This window comes from Lynx canadensis, chromosome D4 (assembly GCF_007474595.2).
Source record: "Lynx canadensis isolate LIC74 chromosome D4, mLynCan4.pri.v2, whole genome shotgun sequence".
Taxonomy (NCBI): domain Eukaryota; kingdom Metazoa; phylum Chordata; class Mammalia; order Carnivora; family Felidae; genus Lynx; species Lynx canadensis.
In genome coordinates this window covers 29,396,606-29,415,118 of record NC_044315.2, presented here as the reverse complement: position 1 = coordinate 29,415,118, position 18,513 = coordinate 29,396,606, and the positions used below count along the sequence as shown (strand labels likewise).

The following is an 18,513-nucleotide window of genomic DNA, read 5'->3' as shown; positions in this document are numbered from 1 at the left end:
TCTTACTATATTTATTCTGCTGGAGGTGGCGAGGTTCGTAGTTAGGTAGTAGAGCCTTTAATGGCCTTCATCTTGTGTCCCTTCTCCTACAACTTTAAACTTTCCATGTAAAGATAGGGGAGTTTTTAAACACATGTTCTATAACAGCTCCTAGCATTTATTAAACACAAACACTCTGAGCATTTATTAAATACAAATGTAATTAATTTTTTTTAATTTTTTTTTTTTTTTTTTTTTTACTTAAAGGGCCTTTTTGTGACTATATCCCAGACCTAACATAGAGAAGATTCTTCTAAAACAGGGGAGGGGGAGTAATTAGAGAAATTAGGACCAGGGGTACAGAGGTAAAATGGGTTTTGAGATGGTTTTGTGGGTGGTATGTGTTTCAAACATTGAAGGATAATGATGAAGTAGTATTGCTGACCGATTTTTTGGCATCCTTCTTCCAAGTGTAATACTCTCAGATTTGAAGTAAGTTTCATAGAGAGTCTAATAAAATCATGGCAGTGTTTAAATTCCATGAACTGTGGTATAGACTTCAAAATGCCAAAATTATAAAAACAGAGACCAGGGCTGGTTTCTGTACCATAAGTCTGTGCAGCAGGTATGTTAAAAGGTAAATGTTTAGTCTGCAGGGGTTTTCATGGTACTTAAGCAATTGATGTTGTCCATCTTTCATTAGCTTACTAAAAGAAAGCAAAGGAAACTTTTATCGTACTTGCTCCCCACCCCCGCCACCACTGTCCACTGCCCCACCCCCAACAAGGAAAGATCATTCACTCCTTGTCTTCCGCCCGGGGAAAGTTTACCATTTTATTTGGATTTTCTCCCCTTTGACTCAAGAAACTCCAGTGTCTACCTCACAGATTTTCTTTCCATCTCTGCGCAAATTTTTACAAGGCAGATGGAAGGCAAATAAAAGCTTTTCCTTGGATTTAACTGTCTGCTGTGTCCACCCGCCTCTCTCCTCATTTCTTCAAAGTGAAGGCGCCTGTAACCTGACCCATGTCAGCTGACCAGAAGGTCCTCTTTTTCCCTAGCCATCCTCTCTTAACCCATGGGCTCTCCAAACAAAAGCAAGGCTGCCTTTGCGTAAAAGAACTTTTATTCACCCGTCCTGTCTGCTTTCTTTAGGATGCAGGGTACAGAAACCCAAAACACTAACGTTTCAACTCTGTTGTAAGTTTGGAAGGATACTTTCTGATGATTAAGATCAAAACAGAAGGAAATACCTTGTTTTAAACTGTATTAGATTTGTAGCTAGTGACGAGTCCATGTTTGTGTAATTCTTATATGCCTCAAATGGAATAATTGTCATTTTTTTTCGCTTTCTAGAGCAGGTGTGTTGGAAAAACAATTCATGGTAGAATACTAAGCGTTGCCTCTATGTACTCCTTGTACAAGCTGATGTCCCAAAGCAGCTGTCCCAAAACTGTCCCAAAATCTCCCTTGTCAGCAGGGACACGGTGAATTAGAAAGTAAAGGCAGGTGTTCAAGTTAAAGCAAGTCAGCACCTGCCTTCTGTCTGGGTCCCAGGTGTTTGTCCATGCCCCACCTGCAGCGGGCCCCTCCCTCCTTTGTCTTCAGCACCTCCAGTGTGTGTGTGTGTGTGCCCATCCACTCATGCTGTGCATCTTCCTGAAGGTGACGGTCCTGGCTTTGATGACGGTCGAGCTCTTTGGAATGATGGGCCTCATTGGAATCAAGCTGAGTGCTGTGCCTGTGGTCATCCTGATCGCTTCCGTGGGCATCGGAGTGGAGTTCACCGTTCACGTTGCTCTGGTATGGTTGACCTCTTCACTGAGAACTTTATGAAGAGGCAGCGTGTTTCCTCTCGCTCTCGTAGTCTCCCAAGTTGGAAACCTTTCCATTTTCTCCAGTGTCAAGGAACACACATAATGACATGTCCTAGTGAAGAGGCTCAGAGCACAGGCAGTCCTGTGCTGGGACAGGCTGAAATCTAGGCGGTGTCCTTCCCCACTGGGAAGGAGGGAGGCCCACTAAGGAGAAGGGCACGGAAGGTGAAAGAATACTGGGCCAGGTCAGCGTGGGCCAGGAAGGATTCTGCTTACTTGGTGCCCTTAGTGTCAGGTCCATAAGTTGTCACCTTGGTTCCTAAGTTCCATGCTGTGAGTGTGTGTGTGTGTGTGTGTGTGTGTGTGTGTGTGTGCGCGCGTGTGTGCGTGTGTGCGCGCGCGCACGCACACACACGAATATACATGGGTAAAGTGAGACCACACTCATAGGCCTGGCAGGGATGGTGTGACTGAGGGTGAGGCAGGTCAGCAGCCAAGGAGATACCCTGGGGCCGATAAGGCAGAGGAACTCCTTCTCCCAGCTAAGCCCATCCAGTTCCTTCAACCTCCCGGCCTCCAAATTCATGAAAGCAGAAAGTAAGAGAACTGGGGTTGTTCTCAATGGCATTTCTCCCCACTCTCTTCATTCTGTGCCTAGTCCCGTGACTGGTTTGTTGGAGGAAGTTAAACATCAGGGTCTTTAATCCAAGAGGCAAACCAATTGTGTATATTTCTCAGAAAATGGTTCAAAAGCCTCCTAGCAGTGTGTGAGTTCTGTGCACACTTGCACTTATTACACCCTCATCCTTGGGGTTATTGATAGGTGCTCGATAAATAGTTGCTGACTGAGTAAATACTCATGTTTGGAATGCCCTACCTAGGAAACCTAGCATTGAGCTTGGGTCAAAGTCCTTTTGGCCTTGCTTTCTCAGTCACTAGCATTGATTTTCTTTGGGCTCAACACGTGGCATATACATGCGTATATGTGTGCACATCTGCACATATGCTGTGTCTTGTACCTTCTTAGTTTCTCCACAGGAGTCTTTCAGGGCCATTTTTATGCACTTTGGAGACTGTAAACTTTTGTGTTTCAAAAAAAATGTTTTGTTGAGGTTGTCCTGTTTTTCCTCAGTGTATAAGGAACAGCTGATAATACAGAAGCAATAGTCTCTAAATTTGGAGCCTACCCAAATTTTTTTCCTCCGTTGATCTGAGAGGAGGGAGAGGGTATTTTTTTTTATATAATGTTTATTTATTTATTTTTGAGAGAGAGAGAGACAGTGATAGAGAATGAACAGGGAAGGGGCAGAGAGAGAGAGAGGGAGACACAGAATCGGAAGCAGGCTCCAGGCTCTGAGCTGTTAGCACAGAGCCTGACACAGGGCTTGAACCCACAAACCATGAGATCATGACCTGAGCTGAAGTCCGATGCTTAACAGACTGAGCCACCCAGGCACCCCTGAGAGGGGATTTTTTTTAAAAAGAAGAGCCCACTAACCTAGAGCTTAGAATGTAAATAATTCTTAGTATCATTTCTTCAAAAAGGAGAAAACCTTGAGAGTTAAGAATCCACCAGTCATTTTATTCTGATGTGAATGAAAATCACCTTTTTAAAAAAACTTTGGTAGCTAGCAATGCAAATAAGAGCATTCTAGAACAGGTTGTTACAGTAAAAATGAAAACTGCAGCCTTCAAACTGTTGTGGCACCCTGGGCCTCACACGTGAGGTAGTGTGAACATAAATGTCCATACCGGTGCTGGGTAAGCAATTGAGGAATGCTTCTACCAGTTGTATAGGTTTAATTCCAAGAATTTAAGGACTCTCAAGAGCCAACTCAGCTTTGCGAGCAGTAACCCCCCACTCAGTGCTGGTAGCCCACACTTTCATTGAGACACTCTCTACACTTAGGATATGGTGTTCCTACCTGATCCTGTATGTGAAGATCTATTTAAAGCAGGCAGTTACTGCTCTTCCAAGGTGTGTAAAATGATGGAATAAGGTTGGTGAGGAGCACTCTTCAGGGAATCAGTGGTTCCTGTCAGTTAGCTATTCCCACAGCCTAAGTTGTACATGAGATGATAAAACCCTGCTTGACCCCTGTGGCCTCATGGCCCAAGTATGGCACAAAATAACATGGTTCCAAACCATCTTGTTGCTTTTCTCCCAAAAGAAGAAAGGTAATTGTGTTGACCCTAAAGTCAGCCCCACTCTAAAAGAGCAGATACACTTTAGAGAAAGTATGGACACTCATAGCACATTTTTGTAAACGTTTCTTTCTCCATCTGCTCAGAAGAACAACCTTAGTGTTCTTCCACAGGCTACCCAAGGGATGGGAATGCCCCCAGTGTGTTATAGACCTTGATTTATTTTTTTTATTTTTTTTTAACGTGTATTTATTTTTGAGACAGAGAGACAGAGCATGAACGGGGGAGGGGCAGAGAGAGAGGGAGACACAGAATCGGAAGCCGGCTCCAGGCTCTGAGCCGTCAGCACAGAGCCCGACGCGGGGCTCGAACTCACGGACTGCGAGATCGTGACCTGAACTGAAGTCGGACGCTTAATCAACTGAGCCACCCAGGCGCCCCTAGACCTTGATTTTTAAGGGGCTGTGACCTGCAGTGTGCCCGAGCTGTCTTATCTCAGCATGTCCCAGGGCAGCCCTTAACTTTCAGGCAAAGAAAGGACTTGTGCCAGCCTCAGTCCTCTCTGTTGGGGCCCCGCTGAAAGGCCAGGCAGGGTATAACAGTAACTGACTCACGTTAAAATGGTCCTGGGTCACACTGTCCAGCCAATAGTCTAATTGGTGTCAACAGCATTCTTGACCTAGCAGAGCTTTAGGAAGGTAAAGGAGGTGGGGATATAACCACATGGAGTTAAAATAAGCTTGAATTTCTTTTTTATTTTTTTATTTTTTTAATGTTTATTCATTTTTGAGAGAGAGAGAGAGAGAGAGTATGAGTGGGTGAGGGGCAGAGAGAGAGAGGGAGACACAGAACTTGAAGAAGGCTCCAGGCTCTGAGCTGTCAGCACAGAACCCGACACGGGGCTCAAACCCACGAACCGCGAGATCATGACCTGAGTTGAAGTCAGATGCTCAACCGACTGAGCCACACAGGCGCCCCAAAATTGGCTTGAATTTCAAGTCCTGTATTTTTCTTGTGATACTTCCAAGGTGTTTAGAGAACACAGCAACAGAAATGCCACGTCATCCACGAGGAAATATGTACTTAGCACCCAGTTGCATGCAACCCTCAACTAAGCCTACTCGGAAGTAAGATCTTGACCTGCCACAAAATCAGAAAGAATGCTGTCATTCTCACACCACAGCTCTCCCATGTGAATGCTGTGTGCTCATTCAGGTTGGGGGGGGTGGGAACCAAGGGGAGTAGCAGTGAATAAAGGGACATTTTGCTCCTTTTTGTATAGTTTTGGTTTGGTTTTTAATTTAAAGTAAATATGCTTTCTGTCTTTTTTTGTCGTTGTTCAAGATTTGCGTCAATATCAAATATGATACAATATCATGAACAGGTTATTTAAGCGTAAGCCTAGATTTAGGTACCTGAGCAGCCCGGATTAAATAGCCCAGGAGCTAAATGGGAAGCTGTGAGGAGGTCCGTACAGGTCCATACAGACCAATTAAAACAGCTTGTATGTAGCATGTTGGACCAAGCTGACCATGGACCAGGCCCATTCCGGGCATCTGCTCACCCCACGTCTTCTCCTTGCACAGGCCTTCCTAACAGCCATTGGTGATAAGAACCGCAGGGCCGTGCTTGCCCTGGAGCACATGTTTGCACCTGTCCTGGACGGCGCTGTCTCCACTCTGCTGGGAGTGCTTATGCTGGCAGGATCTGAGTTTGATTTCATTGTCAGGTAAGCAGAAGGGGAGAGAATCCTTATTTTTAAGAATTGTTACCACTGTTAGGATCTCTGTTGCTTACTTCCTTGTGTGTCCGGTAGACAGCAGCATGTCTTCATTGTGGCTCTACTCTCCTTCCCCCTAGACTGATGGAGGTATAACTGACAAATCAGAATCGTAGTGTCTAAGGTATACAGCATGATGTTTTGATATGCCAACCAGTACATTGTGAAATGATTACCACAGTCTGTGACTCCACTTTCTCTTGCGTTTATTAACTCAGAGATATGCTGAGAGGTATAAGGAAAAGGTCTTTTTTAGAGGCCTTTTAGGGAACATCTTGGGGAGAAGAGACGGAGAGTCTGTGGCCAGCAGCAAAGACAGCTCCACAGCTTGAAACCAGAGGGCCACCCAGCACCCCGGCGTTGACCTGGGTTCCCCTCAACTGCCCAATTTTGACCTTGACTTCTCTTCCGAAACTATAGAAAACTTAAAAATACCTGAAATTGTCACCTACATTTTATTCTTTCAGGAAGCAAAGGTGGCATGCCCAGATTTCACATTCAAGTTCTCACTAAGATTTAGGGAGTCTTGGGTATGTGACTCTGGTGCCATGTGTTTGAAATCCAGGCCTAGTTTGGATACTTCTTCTTGGAACCCAAGGCAGGCAGTTTCTGGTAGATGTATGAAGAATGCGAGTTTGTGAGGTAGAAAAGGAGAGCCAAGGTTTCCTTCTGAAAAAAACTTGACAACTGCAGGGAAAGACCATTTTCTTGTCTGAAGAGCCTCCACAGCATCGTAAAGTAGCTTACTCTTGGATGTGACAGTGCTGCTCTGTGGAGGGACAAGGCCAGAATCATCAATAAGTGAAAGGCCAGAATTAGAACCGTGGTAAAGCAGAACCAAATATGACTGCATTGTTTGGGATGCTTCAAATAATCTGGAGAGAGAATAGAAAAAGGCTTTCTTGGTGTGCATGCCTGTAATAGGTCTTCGATTTTCAAGTAAAAAGAAGAGGGTTTAAAGTTTCAGCCCAAGTTCCCTTATTACAGAAAAAAGATCTATCCATTGGTCTGTGGCATACTCCATAACCCGTTGGGCAGTTCGGCAACAGAGAGTTAGCCTTCCTTGAAGGAGTGCCGGAGTTTACTGTGTGTAGTTTAGTACAGGGTAAATGAAGAGGTAAAATAGCTCTTGCATCGTGGACCAGTACTTCTCACACCACAGAGTGCTTATGAATCATCCAAGGCTCTCTGCAAATGCAGGTCGGATTGCACTGGGTGCAGGGAGCGTGTAGAGTGGGATTGGCATTTCCAGCCAGCTCCCAGGTGACAACCCAGGCTGCCAGTCTTCTCTGCACACACTGTTAATCACCTAACAAGCCAATTAGTACATTCTTGTTTGCCAATACCAGGTAGATAGATGTATGCCTAAATTAGATCAAGGTTTTGGCCTGAGTTTTATTTTCAGCTCTTAACTTCACTTTGGCTTTTCCTTTATTTCCTTAGCACACACATATTCAGGCATTAGTAGATGTTTCTTTATGGTATAAAACCCCTGTGTCAAGCAGAGTTTCTTCTGTGTTTTTCCTCACTCGACACAATGCAGTTACAAGCACCTCAGTGCCATTTTACACAACGAATAATGTGGACCCCAACGGCCTCCATGTAGCTTACAGTCTCTGGGGGGAGAGAGAGTTCATGGCACTTCAGAACCATGGGAAACACTGAGTGTGATGGGGTCTCAGAGAATATAACTCAGCTCTGTGGGGACACTAAGTGAGACACAGAGGGCAAGCGTAGCCAGAATTAGAGCAACCAGCTGGGAACCACGATGGAGGGCAGAATCCCAGCTCTCATCCAACCCATAGCTTCCTGTTCTCTCCCAGAGATATCAGGGTTCTTGTTTCAAGCACTTAAAAGGGCTTCCCATTTTCTAGAACTGGATGGATTAACCTGATAAAGCCCTCACTGAGGTCAACTAAATGAGCAGACATTGTATACGCTAAGCCGTCAGAAATCTAATTGGTCTGTTTATTCTACAGTTAGATGGATGGGATGCAAATGTCTTAATGCCTGCTGCTGATATATGCTTCAGCCTAAAGTTCCAGCAGTTTACATTAGAGCAAGACATTGGCGGCTTGGTTTTTACTAATGCAGTTCAGAAGTTTCTAGTGTTTACAATAGCTGCAAGGTATTTGTGTTTTTATAGGGAATCTCTCTCCTTTCATCTAATGTCGAAACATATATAGTCATGGCAAAGTTTGGTGCCTGTTCTGTTTTATGATCAAGAGGACCCTTAACAGATAGATATCTTGCCCTCCCTCTTCCCAGAACATCCTGAGCTCTCCGCCCCCCACCGCAGCCCCTCCTTGCAGCAAAATCGCCCTACACTCAGTTCCAGAAATGCACGTTTGCGTGGAGCCCACTCCCTCCAGCTGTGTGGAGTGTCCTCCAGCAGCTCTCCCGGGCTGACAGGTTTACCTTGGTATTCATGAAGGATCCCAGACCTTAGCCCTCAATGGTGGGAAAGCAGGGCCACTTGCGCACTCTCCCCTTCTTCATGGTGCTGCGGCCTTTATGTTTGAATTGGCTGACGCAAAACAAGAGTATTCAGAGATGCTAAATTGTTCAACAAAAGCTTGGCCCGCAGAGCAGCCCCCTCATTGTGGACCGCCCTCCCCCACACAGAATGGGCAGCGTTTTCTCTGCAGAAAGCTGGTTCTTGTGTTCTAAAAAGGTTGCAATTGGAGCTGTTTGGTAAAACTGGAACTCACAGAATTCTAGGCAGAAAGTTGTGATTAATGAAAGCCCAGGGAAAGCCTTACCTGATACGCTAGAGACTTAATTAGAGATTCTGCTCTAAGATGCTGAAGCATTTCACAGTGGATTAGCTGCCTGCAGAAGTGGGCTGCTTTTCCTCCTGAGCTAAATTGTTTAAATTCTACACCCTTCACTTCATTTGTTTGCTTCTGCTGGGTTTTCACGGACGGGGCCCCTCTGCATTGTATTTGTGCTTCCAATCTGCTCAGCCATTCAGCTCACATTCCATATTTTTGTGTTTGTGTAACACATTCATAAATAACATTACATGCCAGGAGATTTCAGCAAATTAACAAACTAATTTTTCTCTCTTCCCTTCACGAACTAACACTTTGGGTTGTGGAATGTAGTCCTCGAGAGTCACAAGGTAAAAAGAGAAAAAAAACTAATGTCGTGCTGAACCACAGTCTTTTAAACTGTGTGGGTTTTGTTAATTTGGGGTTTTGATGCGCTGTGTAATATTTGGGCACGTGAAGGCTTGCTGCTCTTACTTTTGCCACAGTGAATGTTCCTGTGTCCCTTTTATCTTCAAGGTATTTCTTTGCTGTCCTGGCAATCCTAACAATCCTGGGTGTTCTCAATGGACTGGTTTTGCTTCCAGTCCTGCTGTCCTTCTTTGGACCATATCCTGAGGTCAGTAATTATGCCGGGCTGTAATGGACAGTCCCCAGGCCACCTGAATGCTGTTTTTCCTTGTGTCACTGTTCATTTAGATCTTTAGGCAGACCCACATTGCTGATTGTTTACTTTTTCAAAATATTTCAGTAATTATGAAATGTTTTTCATAGAAAAACTATGGCTTTTTTCCTCCTCAATTTAATAGTTTGGGAGATGCAGGACTAGTTTTGTTTGGGTTTTTTAAACCAACTGATTGGCGGCCTGAGTCGTGTAGTTCGGTATCAGTGAACCATTTTCCACTCAAGATGAATATCTGGGCTTGAATCAAAGGAAGAGGGGCACAGCCTGCCTTTCCAAAGTGTAAAAGCAGAGGGCAGCTCTTTTGCTCCAGCTGTCAGGCCTGATGGTCCTCGAGGTGGCAGAGTGGGGGAGGGGATAGCAGGAGAGGCTGGGGCAGTCGGGGGATGGGTGCAGAGACCCCTGAACAAATACTGTGCTTTGCACTTTAACTGTGACCAGCAGGTAAATGGATGATCACACTTTTAACATGGAATCTCCTTCAATAGGTGTCTCCAGCCAATGGGCTGAACCGACTGCCCACCCCTTCCCCTGAGCCGCCCCCCAGCGTGGTCCGGTTTGCCGTGCCCCCTGGTCATGCAAACAATGGGTCCGATTCCTCTGACTCAGAGTACAGTTCTCAGACGACAGTGTCGGGCATCAGCGAAGAGCTTCGGCACTACGAGGCCCAGCAGGGCACCAGGGGCCCTGCCCACCAAGTGATCGTGGAAGCCACAGAAAACCCTGTGTTTGCCCGCTCTACAGTAAGTCACCCTAGAGGCCAGCCCCTGCCTCCTCTATGCAGCAAATCCCAGACAGATAGGATTTAAAAATAAAGTATAGGTTAGGTAGAATCCTATGAAATTGCCAATCTTTGACTCCAACTATAAAAACATGAGTTGCGTGTGGTTCTATCTCATATAGATTGAAAAGGGCAGGGGCCAGTAACAGTAGCTACAAAAAGCATTGGTATGTGTCTTGTTTGGGCTAAGTATAATTTGAGTTTAAGGGCCAGAGGTAAAGCATGCTTTGCTTTTTTTCTTTTTTTTTTTTAAGCTGTATATCATTTTAGAATAATACTTTTTGTTTTTAATGTAGTGGTATTTTTATTGCCAACAGAATGATTTTTTTTTCCTCTCACTTCTGTTACCTTTAATTGCCCTTGGTACAAAATTATTTCAATTATTAATGTCCAAGATTTTACCAGAAGGAGCTGGAGGGAGCAGAGAAGCTTAGCCTTCAGTAATTCAGGACAGCCATAAGCAGCCTGGGAGCCCCTTCTCGGAGGCTCTAAGAGCCGCAGCCATGCTCCCTAGGATGTCCTTAGCCCCCCAGGCCTAGAGCACAGCACACAAAACCCGAGGAAGGTTCTAAGGCGCGTGCTGCTCCAACTCAGGGCCTCCTGCTGTCCCTCCAGGAAATGGGTATTCCAGTCCCAGGCCAGAGCAGCCCTTCCATGAAAGAGAGAGAGGCCAACCAAATAACCTAAATTTTCCTCCTCTTACCCCCCGTGACGATGCCTGCTGAGCTGCAGTGTGAATCTGGTTTTGTTCAGCGGGAGCCTAAAAATAGGTACAAGCTGAACGACTTTGAAGTTGGTCACGGTCCTTTTGATTGATGTGGCCACTGTGTTGCTCCATGCTTTGTATAGAGACCCAGAAACCAGATTCCTAACAACCGGACAGAGCAGCACTGCCCCATGGAACTTTCTGCGATGATGGAAACGCTCCCTCTGTGCTTGCCAGTATAGTAGCCACTCACCACATGTGGCTGTTGAGCACTTGAGATGTGGCTAGTGCCACGAAGGGACTGAATTTGGAATTGTTGTTAATTTAAATGCAAATAGGCATATGCTCCTAATGGCTACCGCCCTCAACAGCATAGGTATAGACAGTCCTGCCGACGTGCTGCATTTGTGCGAGCCGGAGCCAGATGCTCAGCAGTTCACAAAGAGGACGAGCTTGGGATCTGACTGTGCGGCACAGGGTGGAGTGGCAAACCGACAGGGGGGCAGCCCGGGTGCTCTCCGACCACAGCCCTGCATTTATGGGCAGCAGCTGTATGTGTCTGGCCAGCTGTGCTACAGAAAGCCTAGACATAGGGTCCAAATAAGGCCTCTGCCACGTCGTGGAGGTTCTAAAAGAACAAGTTTTTCTTTTGTGGGTGGAAGGCCCAGTTGGCTCCCGGGGGCCTCTCCCAGCCATTTGTGGGGCTGATTGAGCACTTGGTGAAGAGCTGTGTGTGGGTGGCCGGCGGGAACCGGAGCCAAGAAGGGAAGGCTGGGAGCGGCGGGGGGCGATGCCCCGCCTGGGGTTAGCACCCCGCCTGTTTTAACCTGCCCTCGCCCTCTGCAGGTGGTCCATCCCGAAGCGAGACATCACCCACCCTCAAACCCTCGACAGCAGCCCCACCTGGACTCAGAGTCCCTGCCTCCAGGACGGCCAGGCCAGCAGCCCCGGAGAGAACCCCCCAGAGAAGGCTCACGGCCACCCCCCTACAGACCGCGCAGAGACGCTTTTGAAATTTCTACTGATGGGCATTCTGGCCCTAGCAATAGGGACCGTGCGGGCCCCCGGGGAGCCCGTTCTAACAACCCTCGGCACCCAGCATTCACTGCCATGGGCAGCTCTGCGCCCAGCTACTGCCAGCCCATCACCACTGTGACGGCCTCGGCGTCCGTGACTGTTGCCGTGCACCCGCCACCTGCCCCCGGGCCCGGGTCCGGTCGGAACCCCCGAGGGGGTCTCTGCCCAGGCTACGGGGACTACTCTGAGACTGACCACGGGCTGTTTGAGGACCCCCACGTGCCTTTTAACGTCCGGTGCGAGAGGAGGGATTCCAAGGTGGAAGTCATAGAGCTGCAGGACGTGGAATGTGAGGAGAGGCCCCGGGGCAGGAGCTCCAACTGAGGTATGTGCGGCTGGTGGGTGGGCCTCGGCAGCAATGGAGGGGCACCCAGGGGAACGGAGGGCAGAGCTCCCTGGGAGTTCTTTAGGCTGCATCCTTGGGGAGCCCCTGGGCATTGGTATGTCCCACACTGAGCCCCAGTGACCTCTCATCTCCCTGGCAAGGATGCCATGTCCAAGCTTTGACATCCTCGGGGAGCCCATGGAGCCCCCACCTGGGTGTCTCACCTCGCTGCTCACCTGTTGAGGGTTAGTGCAAGTTAACAAAGACGCTAACAGCTGCACCTTTCACCTGGTTTTCAGGCTTTATAAAGCCCCACCACAGGTATGTATGCCACACATACAGCTCGATGCGTCGGTTACACAGTGAACACATCCGTGTCGCCAGGCCCCAGATCAGCCTCTCATGCCCTCCACCCAGCACCCCCAGCCTGAGTTCTAATACCACTGAGCAGTTTGCCTACTTCTGTGCTTTCTGAATATACAGACTCGTATACCCATTGCTTAGTTTGACTTCCTTTTTTTTCTTTCAAAGGGTGAGTAAAATCTGAAGCAAAGAGGCCAAAGATTGGAAGCCCCCCCCCCCCCCCCCCCCCGAACTGCTTGAAGAAAACTGCTAAGAGTTATACGGATGTGCGCACCGGGAGAGCAGTTCAGTGTTACTGTAACCGACTGTATTATTTTGTGAAATAGTTCTATAAATATTTAAGAGGTGTACACATATGTAATATACGAAGGAACCGATGTAAAGTAGTGCGATCTGGGCTCTCTCCACTCCTACCCCCCGAGTGGGCGGTGGGGAGGCCACAGCGGGGCCCCTCCTGATTTGTACATTGGTCTCTGTGCCACAACCAAGCTTAACTTAGTCTTAAATTTCAGCATATGTTGCTGCTGCTTAAATATTGTATAATTTACCTGTATAATTCTATGCAAATATTGCTTATGAAATAGGATTATTTTGTAAAGGTTTCTGTTTAAAATATTTTAAATTTGCATATCACAACCCTGTGGTAGTATGAAATGTTACTGTTAACTTTCAAACACGCTATGCGTGATAATTTTGTTGTTTAATGAGCAGATATGAAGAAAGTACGTTAACCCCGGTGGCTTCTCCAGGTGTAGTTGGATGCGATTCTGTTTGGCTGTGCGTGTGAACACGTGTGTGGTTTCCCGATGTACTGTACTGTGATTTTTTTTTTCTTTTTTTGTTTCTTTTTACTGTCTGTAACCCTTCGTGGGCTCTGCCCTAGTTAGGCTGGAAGAGTCAGGATATCTTTATTGCTTGGTGCTGGTGGAAAGCTAGCCCTGAATGTCGCCTTATCCCTCTGCCCGACTTGCTTCAGGTACAGGGCGTCTCTTATGATCATTGGCTGCTATCCAGACACTCCTAGTTCATGCCTCAGAGGAGATGGGCTCCGCTGTGTGGGTCATTGTGGTGGACGTTGGAACCTCAGGGTTTAGAGCTAACATCTGTTCATCTTCATTGGTGTTAAAGAGTTCTAGAACGTGCTTAGTGGTGAGCCTCACCTGAGCCATGAATGTTACTCTAGAGTAGGCAGCATCATTGTACCTCTTGTGACACACACACACACACACACACACGCCCACACACCCACACACCCTCAAACGTTCAAGAGCAGATTGGAAATCTTTTGGAGACAATGATCCTGCTATGAGTGGAAAAACCTGTTGATTCTGGGTCCACAATAAACCTGGAGGTGATGTTTTGAGTTCCTACAATTTAAACTCCCCTCTTCCTAAATTGCACAGTTGGTGGGGCTTTCTAGATCTCTTTGTATCTTCTTTAAAAATAAGTAGTGAGCATCCAGTGTGGTGGTATGGAGTCGGAAGTTCTACAGGATGAGAGCTTCAGAAGGATCCTTCTCAGTGCGTTAATGTTAACATTATGAGTACACGCTTCCTAAATAAACTGTGTCCCTCCTCTCAACCTTATTAGTGTTCTTTCAATGTGACATTGATCGAAGAGCAGGGAGATGTTAATTGCATACACCCCACTGAAGAATGTATACAGAGGCAGATCTGTCAACCAGGCATTATTTTTAAAGATTTGCTTCTGTATTGATTCTGTTGTCTTGCTTTGAGGTTTGGTCCTCCTCAGCTCTTAGCCAGAGACCAGCAACTGTCGGGGAAGCAGTGGATACCCGGACTAAGCTACTGTAGGAGCACAAAAATGGCAGCTTCCATTGTGCCCTCCTGTTTTACACAGAAAATCTCAGTCAAAAGTCAATGGGCTCCCAGTAGTATAGTGGGATAGTGCTCCGAGCAGTATAGTGACCTCAGACCCTAAAACTTGCCACAAAACTGTAAGATACTAATTGTAAGCCACCTGTGGCCGCCAGGTGTGTGTGTTAATGTGCCAGGGGCCCCGACGGGCCCACGTCTACTGTTTGGTGCCTCTGTCAGCCACACTGTCTGTCCACCTAATAGCCAGCTCTGCTCAGAAAACTTATGTCCTGCGTTCAGGAGAGAGATGATGCAAAATTCTGAGGTCTGCTTCCCTCTGGCTCGTGGCATGCCCTCCTCGCTCCTTTCCTGAGCCCAGCTTGTGTGGCGCATGACAGTTTGCACAGCCCTGCTTTCTGCACAGTGTAGAACTTTCTCCCGTAGTCACATTGGCAAAGGGAGAACTCGGGGGCTGGCAGGCAACTAGAATTTCTCTCTCTCTCTCTCTCTCTCTCTCTCTCTCTCTCTTTAAAATAGTTTTATTTTGTCTGTCTTGTTTGTTCATTTGGATGTTTTAATTTTTTTTAAATCTTTGCTGATATTTATAATTTTGTATCATAAGAATGTTTTCCTACAGTATTTGTCATGCCAGTTTATAACAAAAAATGCAGGGATTTTATTTCTATTGGAAACACTATTACAGCTATGTTTTACTTTTGAACAGAATTTTTATTTGTATAGAGTGCTTACTAATGTTAAATAGTTCAGAGTATATAACATCTTCATTAAAGACTCATGGTAGGTTTTAGTGTAAGGAGTTTAAAGGAAATAAATATTCAAACTGGGTCTCATTGTCTGCCAATTTTGGCAGAAATGGGTTTGTGTCATTTCAATTACAAAGATAAAAGTATGCCATATAATTTATTTATATGAAAATTTATTTTTGTAGTGTACATAGTAGTCATCAAGTCTTTTGACAGAAGTATATTTTTAAAGAATTTATATGTGATGAATCCATGATGTCTGGAACTTTGCTGAGACATGAGTGGGGCACGCTTTTCATTGTAAAGTACAGCAAGGAAAAGAAAATGCTTAACAGTGTTAAGAGAGTGAGATGGAGTAAATATTCATGTGATTGTGAAATGTGTATTAGTTACCATTTGTGACCTAGTGTGGTTCTCATTTTAAACCTTGGAAGGCAAAAATGTACAAACTCTCTAAATATTAATGTTCAAACACTGATAGAAATTCTAACATGAATAAAAAATAATATAACTTGTTGGTTATGTCTTTGTTCATGGAATGTTTTTTATTACAGTGTTTTATGTAGGCAGCACGTCAGGCCATCATAAACTTTGTTGATTTGTCTTAGTAACATTGCTAAAGAATCCTTTCTTGTTCTACCTCATGGAGGCATTGTTGATATATGAAAAGTTCTAGGTTTTTATTTTCTGACACCGAGAAAGTTCCTCAATTACCATTCAAAGGGATCCCCTCCTCATCACTTAACATCTTTGTATGTGATGCCTAATAATTAGAGGGAACATTTATAAAGATAAATTTGATGACTATTAAAATAAATGGAGATGCGATACTTAAATAGGAGGGCTGACGATACGGGGCTGATTGAACCTGATCTAGAATGTTTTCTTCTGAATGTTTATATGATTACATCCCATCTTTACTAGAGCCATGGAGAAAAATAAGACCAGGAATATCATAGCGATCTGAAAGCAAAGAGCGGTGGGGAAGAACTCAAGACCCAAACTGTTACACATGGTGAGAGGTCAGCAAACTGCAGTCCATGGGCCTCCTCCTGTTTTTGTAAAAATTTATTAGAAGACAGACACACCCATTGACGTACAGATTATCTGCCTATGGCCTCTTTCCAGCTACAGTAGCAGAGTTGAGTAGTTGTGACACAGTGTACAGCCTACAAAGCCTAAAATAATTTACCGAGTGGCCCTTGGGAAAGAGTTTGCCGATCCATTTTAAGATAGGGTCGTCCTAGGCCGATGATACTCAAGAGGGGCTCATGGATCGGCAGCATTGGAGTGTCTTGGAAGTTTTCTAGAAAAGCAGAACTTTCACTGCCACCCCAGACCTACTGAGTCCTGGGAGTGAGGCCAGGAATTGTGCTTTAACCAGCTGTCCATAGTTCTGATGAATGAGCAGAGGCAATCCCTAAATTCCTTCCAGCTGAATGTGACCATGGTTCTATTATTCAACTCAGGCTACACAACCAATGCAGGCCAGATCTGAAAACAGCATAGACATCCCAACTCCTCTGGGTGGTCTTTCCACAAAAACGCATGTTCATCCCCGGGAAACAGTGGAGGAGACCTGTCAACTGCATTTGTGTCTGGGAGGCCAGAGAGAGGAATTCCTTTTTGGTGCTCTACTGCTGTGGGGCAGGACGGACCTCAGTGGAGGGTGTAGGCCTCAGACCCTCATCCACCCTTCCTGCTGAGAGGGTTATGGGTGACCAACTCTGACTTGGGCAATTCTCTGGAAACCCTGGAGCTTCTTTTTCCTCATCCGTATATAAACTAAAGATAATGCATATCCTTTACAGACATCTGAAGGTCAAAAGCTGTGATGGTTGTGATGAGGTCTGGCCCAGAGGGGACAGTAAGAGTCAACTGAAAGAATTGGAACCTCTGTGGACCCTACACTGAATAAGATGCTTGGGTAATACAATGTCTTCCTTGATAGATGCTTTATCTTAAAAAAAAAAAAAAAAGTCAAAGTGTTAAGCAGGATTTTCTATCTTATAACCTCATCTTCCTACCATGGGTCTAATCAGCAATCTGTTCCTAAAGCCCTTCAGTGGTAAATTTCATACATAATGCTCATTTGGTTCATTCAAAAGTCATGAGGAGTTGGTACTCCCTAAAACTGGCATGGAAAATATTAATTGCATTAATTGGAATTCAAATTGAGAGACGCTTTCTTTTAGACATGTTTTATACCACCAAATGCCCATTCATTACCATCCAATTTTATATTCTTTTAAAATTACATATACCTAACTAAGTAAGCTAATTTAGTTTTTCATGTTGGCCTAGGGAGAAGTTTTTAATCAGATTTGTGTCCCAAAATCCACCATATTTATTCAGGACTTAGGTAAACATAAGGCCCCATTATTTTTGGCACGATGGGCATATTTAACAGCTTTGGGAATGCTGCATGCTGCTAAATTTCGGGCAGCAGCCACGTTGATGTAAAGGCAGGTGTTTCATTTTTAGTAACTGGCATCTGACCTCCCAAAAGGAGAAGAGGAGATGGCCTATTAATCATCCAAAAAGAATATTTGCCAAGTTTTAATTACTTTTAATGAAGGTTGCACCTAATGAGAACACGCCTAGAACATGAATCTGTTTAATCGTTCACATTAGAGCCTGTTGGACGCCATTTTCTGCCTCAGTTCCCTGCCAGGAAATTACAACTGCCATTACAGGGGTCTTGAAGGGACATTCCGGTGTGTTAGGAACTCAGTAGACCTCAGGAAAACGGAGGGACCCAGGGGTCTCTGTTCCATGAAGAAGTGATCAGTAGAGATGACCCAAATTAAGTTTGGCCTGGCCAAAGCATGGGCGTTCTACATGGCAGGGTGTTTTTCATCGATTCCCACCAACTCTTTAGGAATTTCTTTTCTTGGGGCAAAGAGAACAAGCCTTTCAACTGAGAGGGAGCCTGTGCCCTGACAATGAGACCCCCCGCCCCCTGCCCAGGAAGCAGTGTAATCTGGAAGAGGCAACCACAGCCATATCTTTCTCAAAGTCGACCAACCCCTTTACATTCCTTTTTCCTGGAGTGTGTTCTCTTCATTCATCTGCTTCCTATTTACAGGACTCAAGACTGAGGACATAGGAGTGTGATGTAAGTTATCAATGAGGCAAAAAGGAAAAAAAAAAAAAAAAGGCAAAATAAGAGTTCACACTAAAGCAAGCCCAGAAAATACCTCTGTCAATAGTGCCATCTTTGTACACAGTGGACAACAGCTTGTGTTCTCGTGGAAAAGGGGGTGGGGGGTAAGAACCGGTTTTATTTTTATAAAGAGAAAAATCACGTAGATGGAGGAGAAATTGATGAGCAAGTTCTGACTGGTGAGTTATTATAGGAGGATTGCAGCCTGAAGCCCACACTAAGATGCCAAAAGAATAATCTTTGTAATTACAAATTTCAATCAGCAGCAGCAGTGGGTAGACTCCTGGTGAGAGCCTCTTTTGCAGCAAGAGGAGAAGCAAGATGAGGCAGGAATGGAGAA

At 45.4% G+C, this 18,513-nt stretch overlaps 1 protein-coding gene across 1 annotated transcript in view; it reads left to right on the top strand.

Annotated features, from left to right (window-relative positions):
• The window catches only part of PTCH1 (patched 1), a 63,154-nt gene extending 47,625 nt beyond the window's left edge, over window positions 1-15,529 (top strand). The window contains 6 exon segments of the mRNA XM_030293404.1: window positions 1,645-1,782; window positions 5,528-5,670; window positions 9,012-9,111; window positions 9,663-9,917; window positions 11,508-12,063; window positions 12,595-15,529. Of these exon segments, the coding sequence (XP_030149264.1) occupies window positions 1,645-1,782; window positions 5,528-5,670; window positions 9,012-9,111; window positions 9,663-9,917; window positions 11,508-12,062 (1,191 nt within the window). The 3' untranslated portion in view covers window position 12,063; window positions 12,595-15,529.
• The last annotated feature ends 2,984 nt before the right edge of the window (window positions 15,530-18,513 follow it).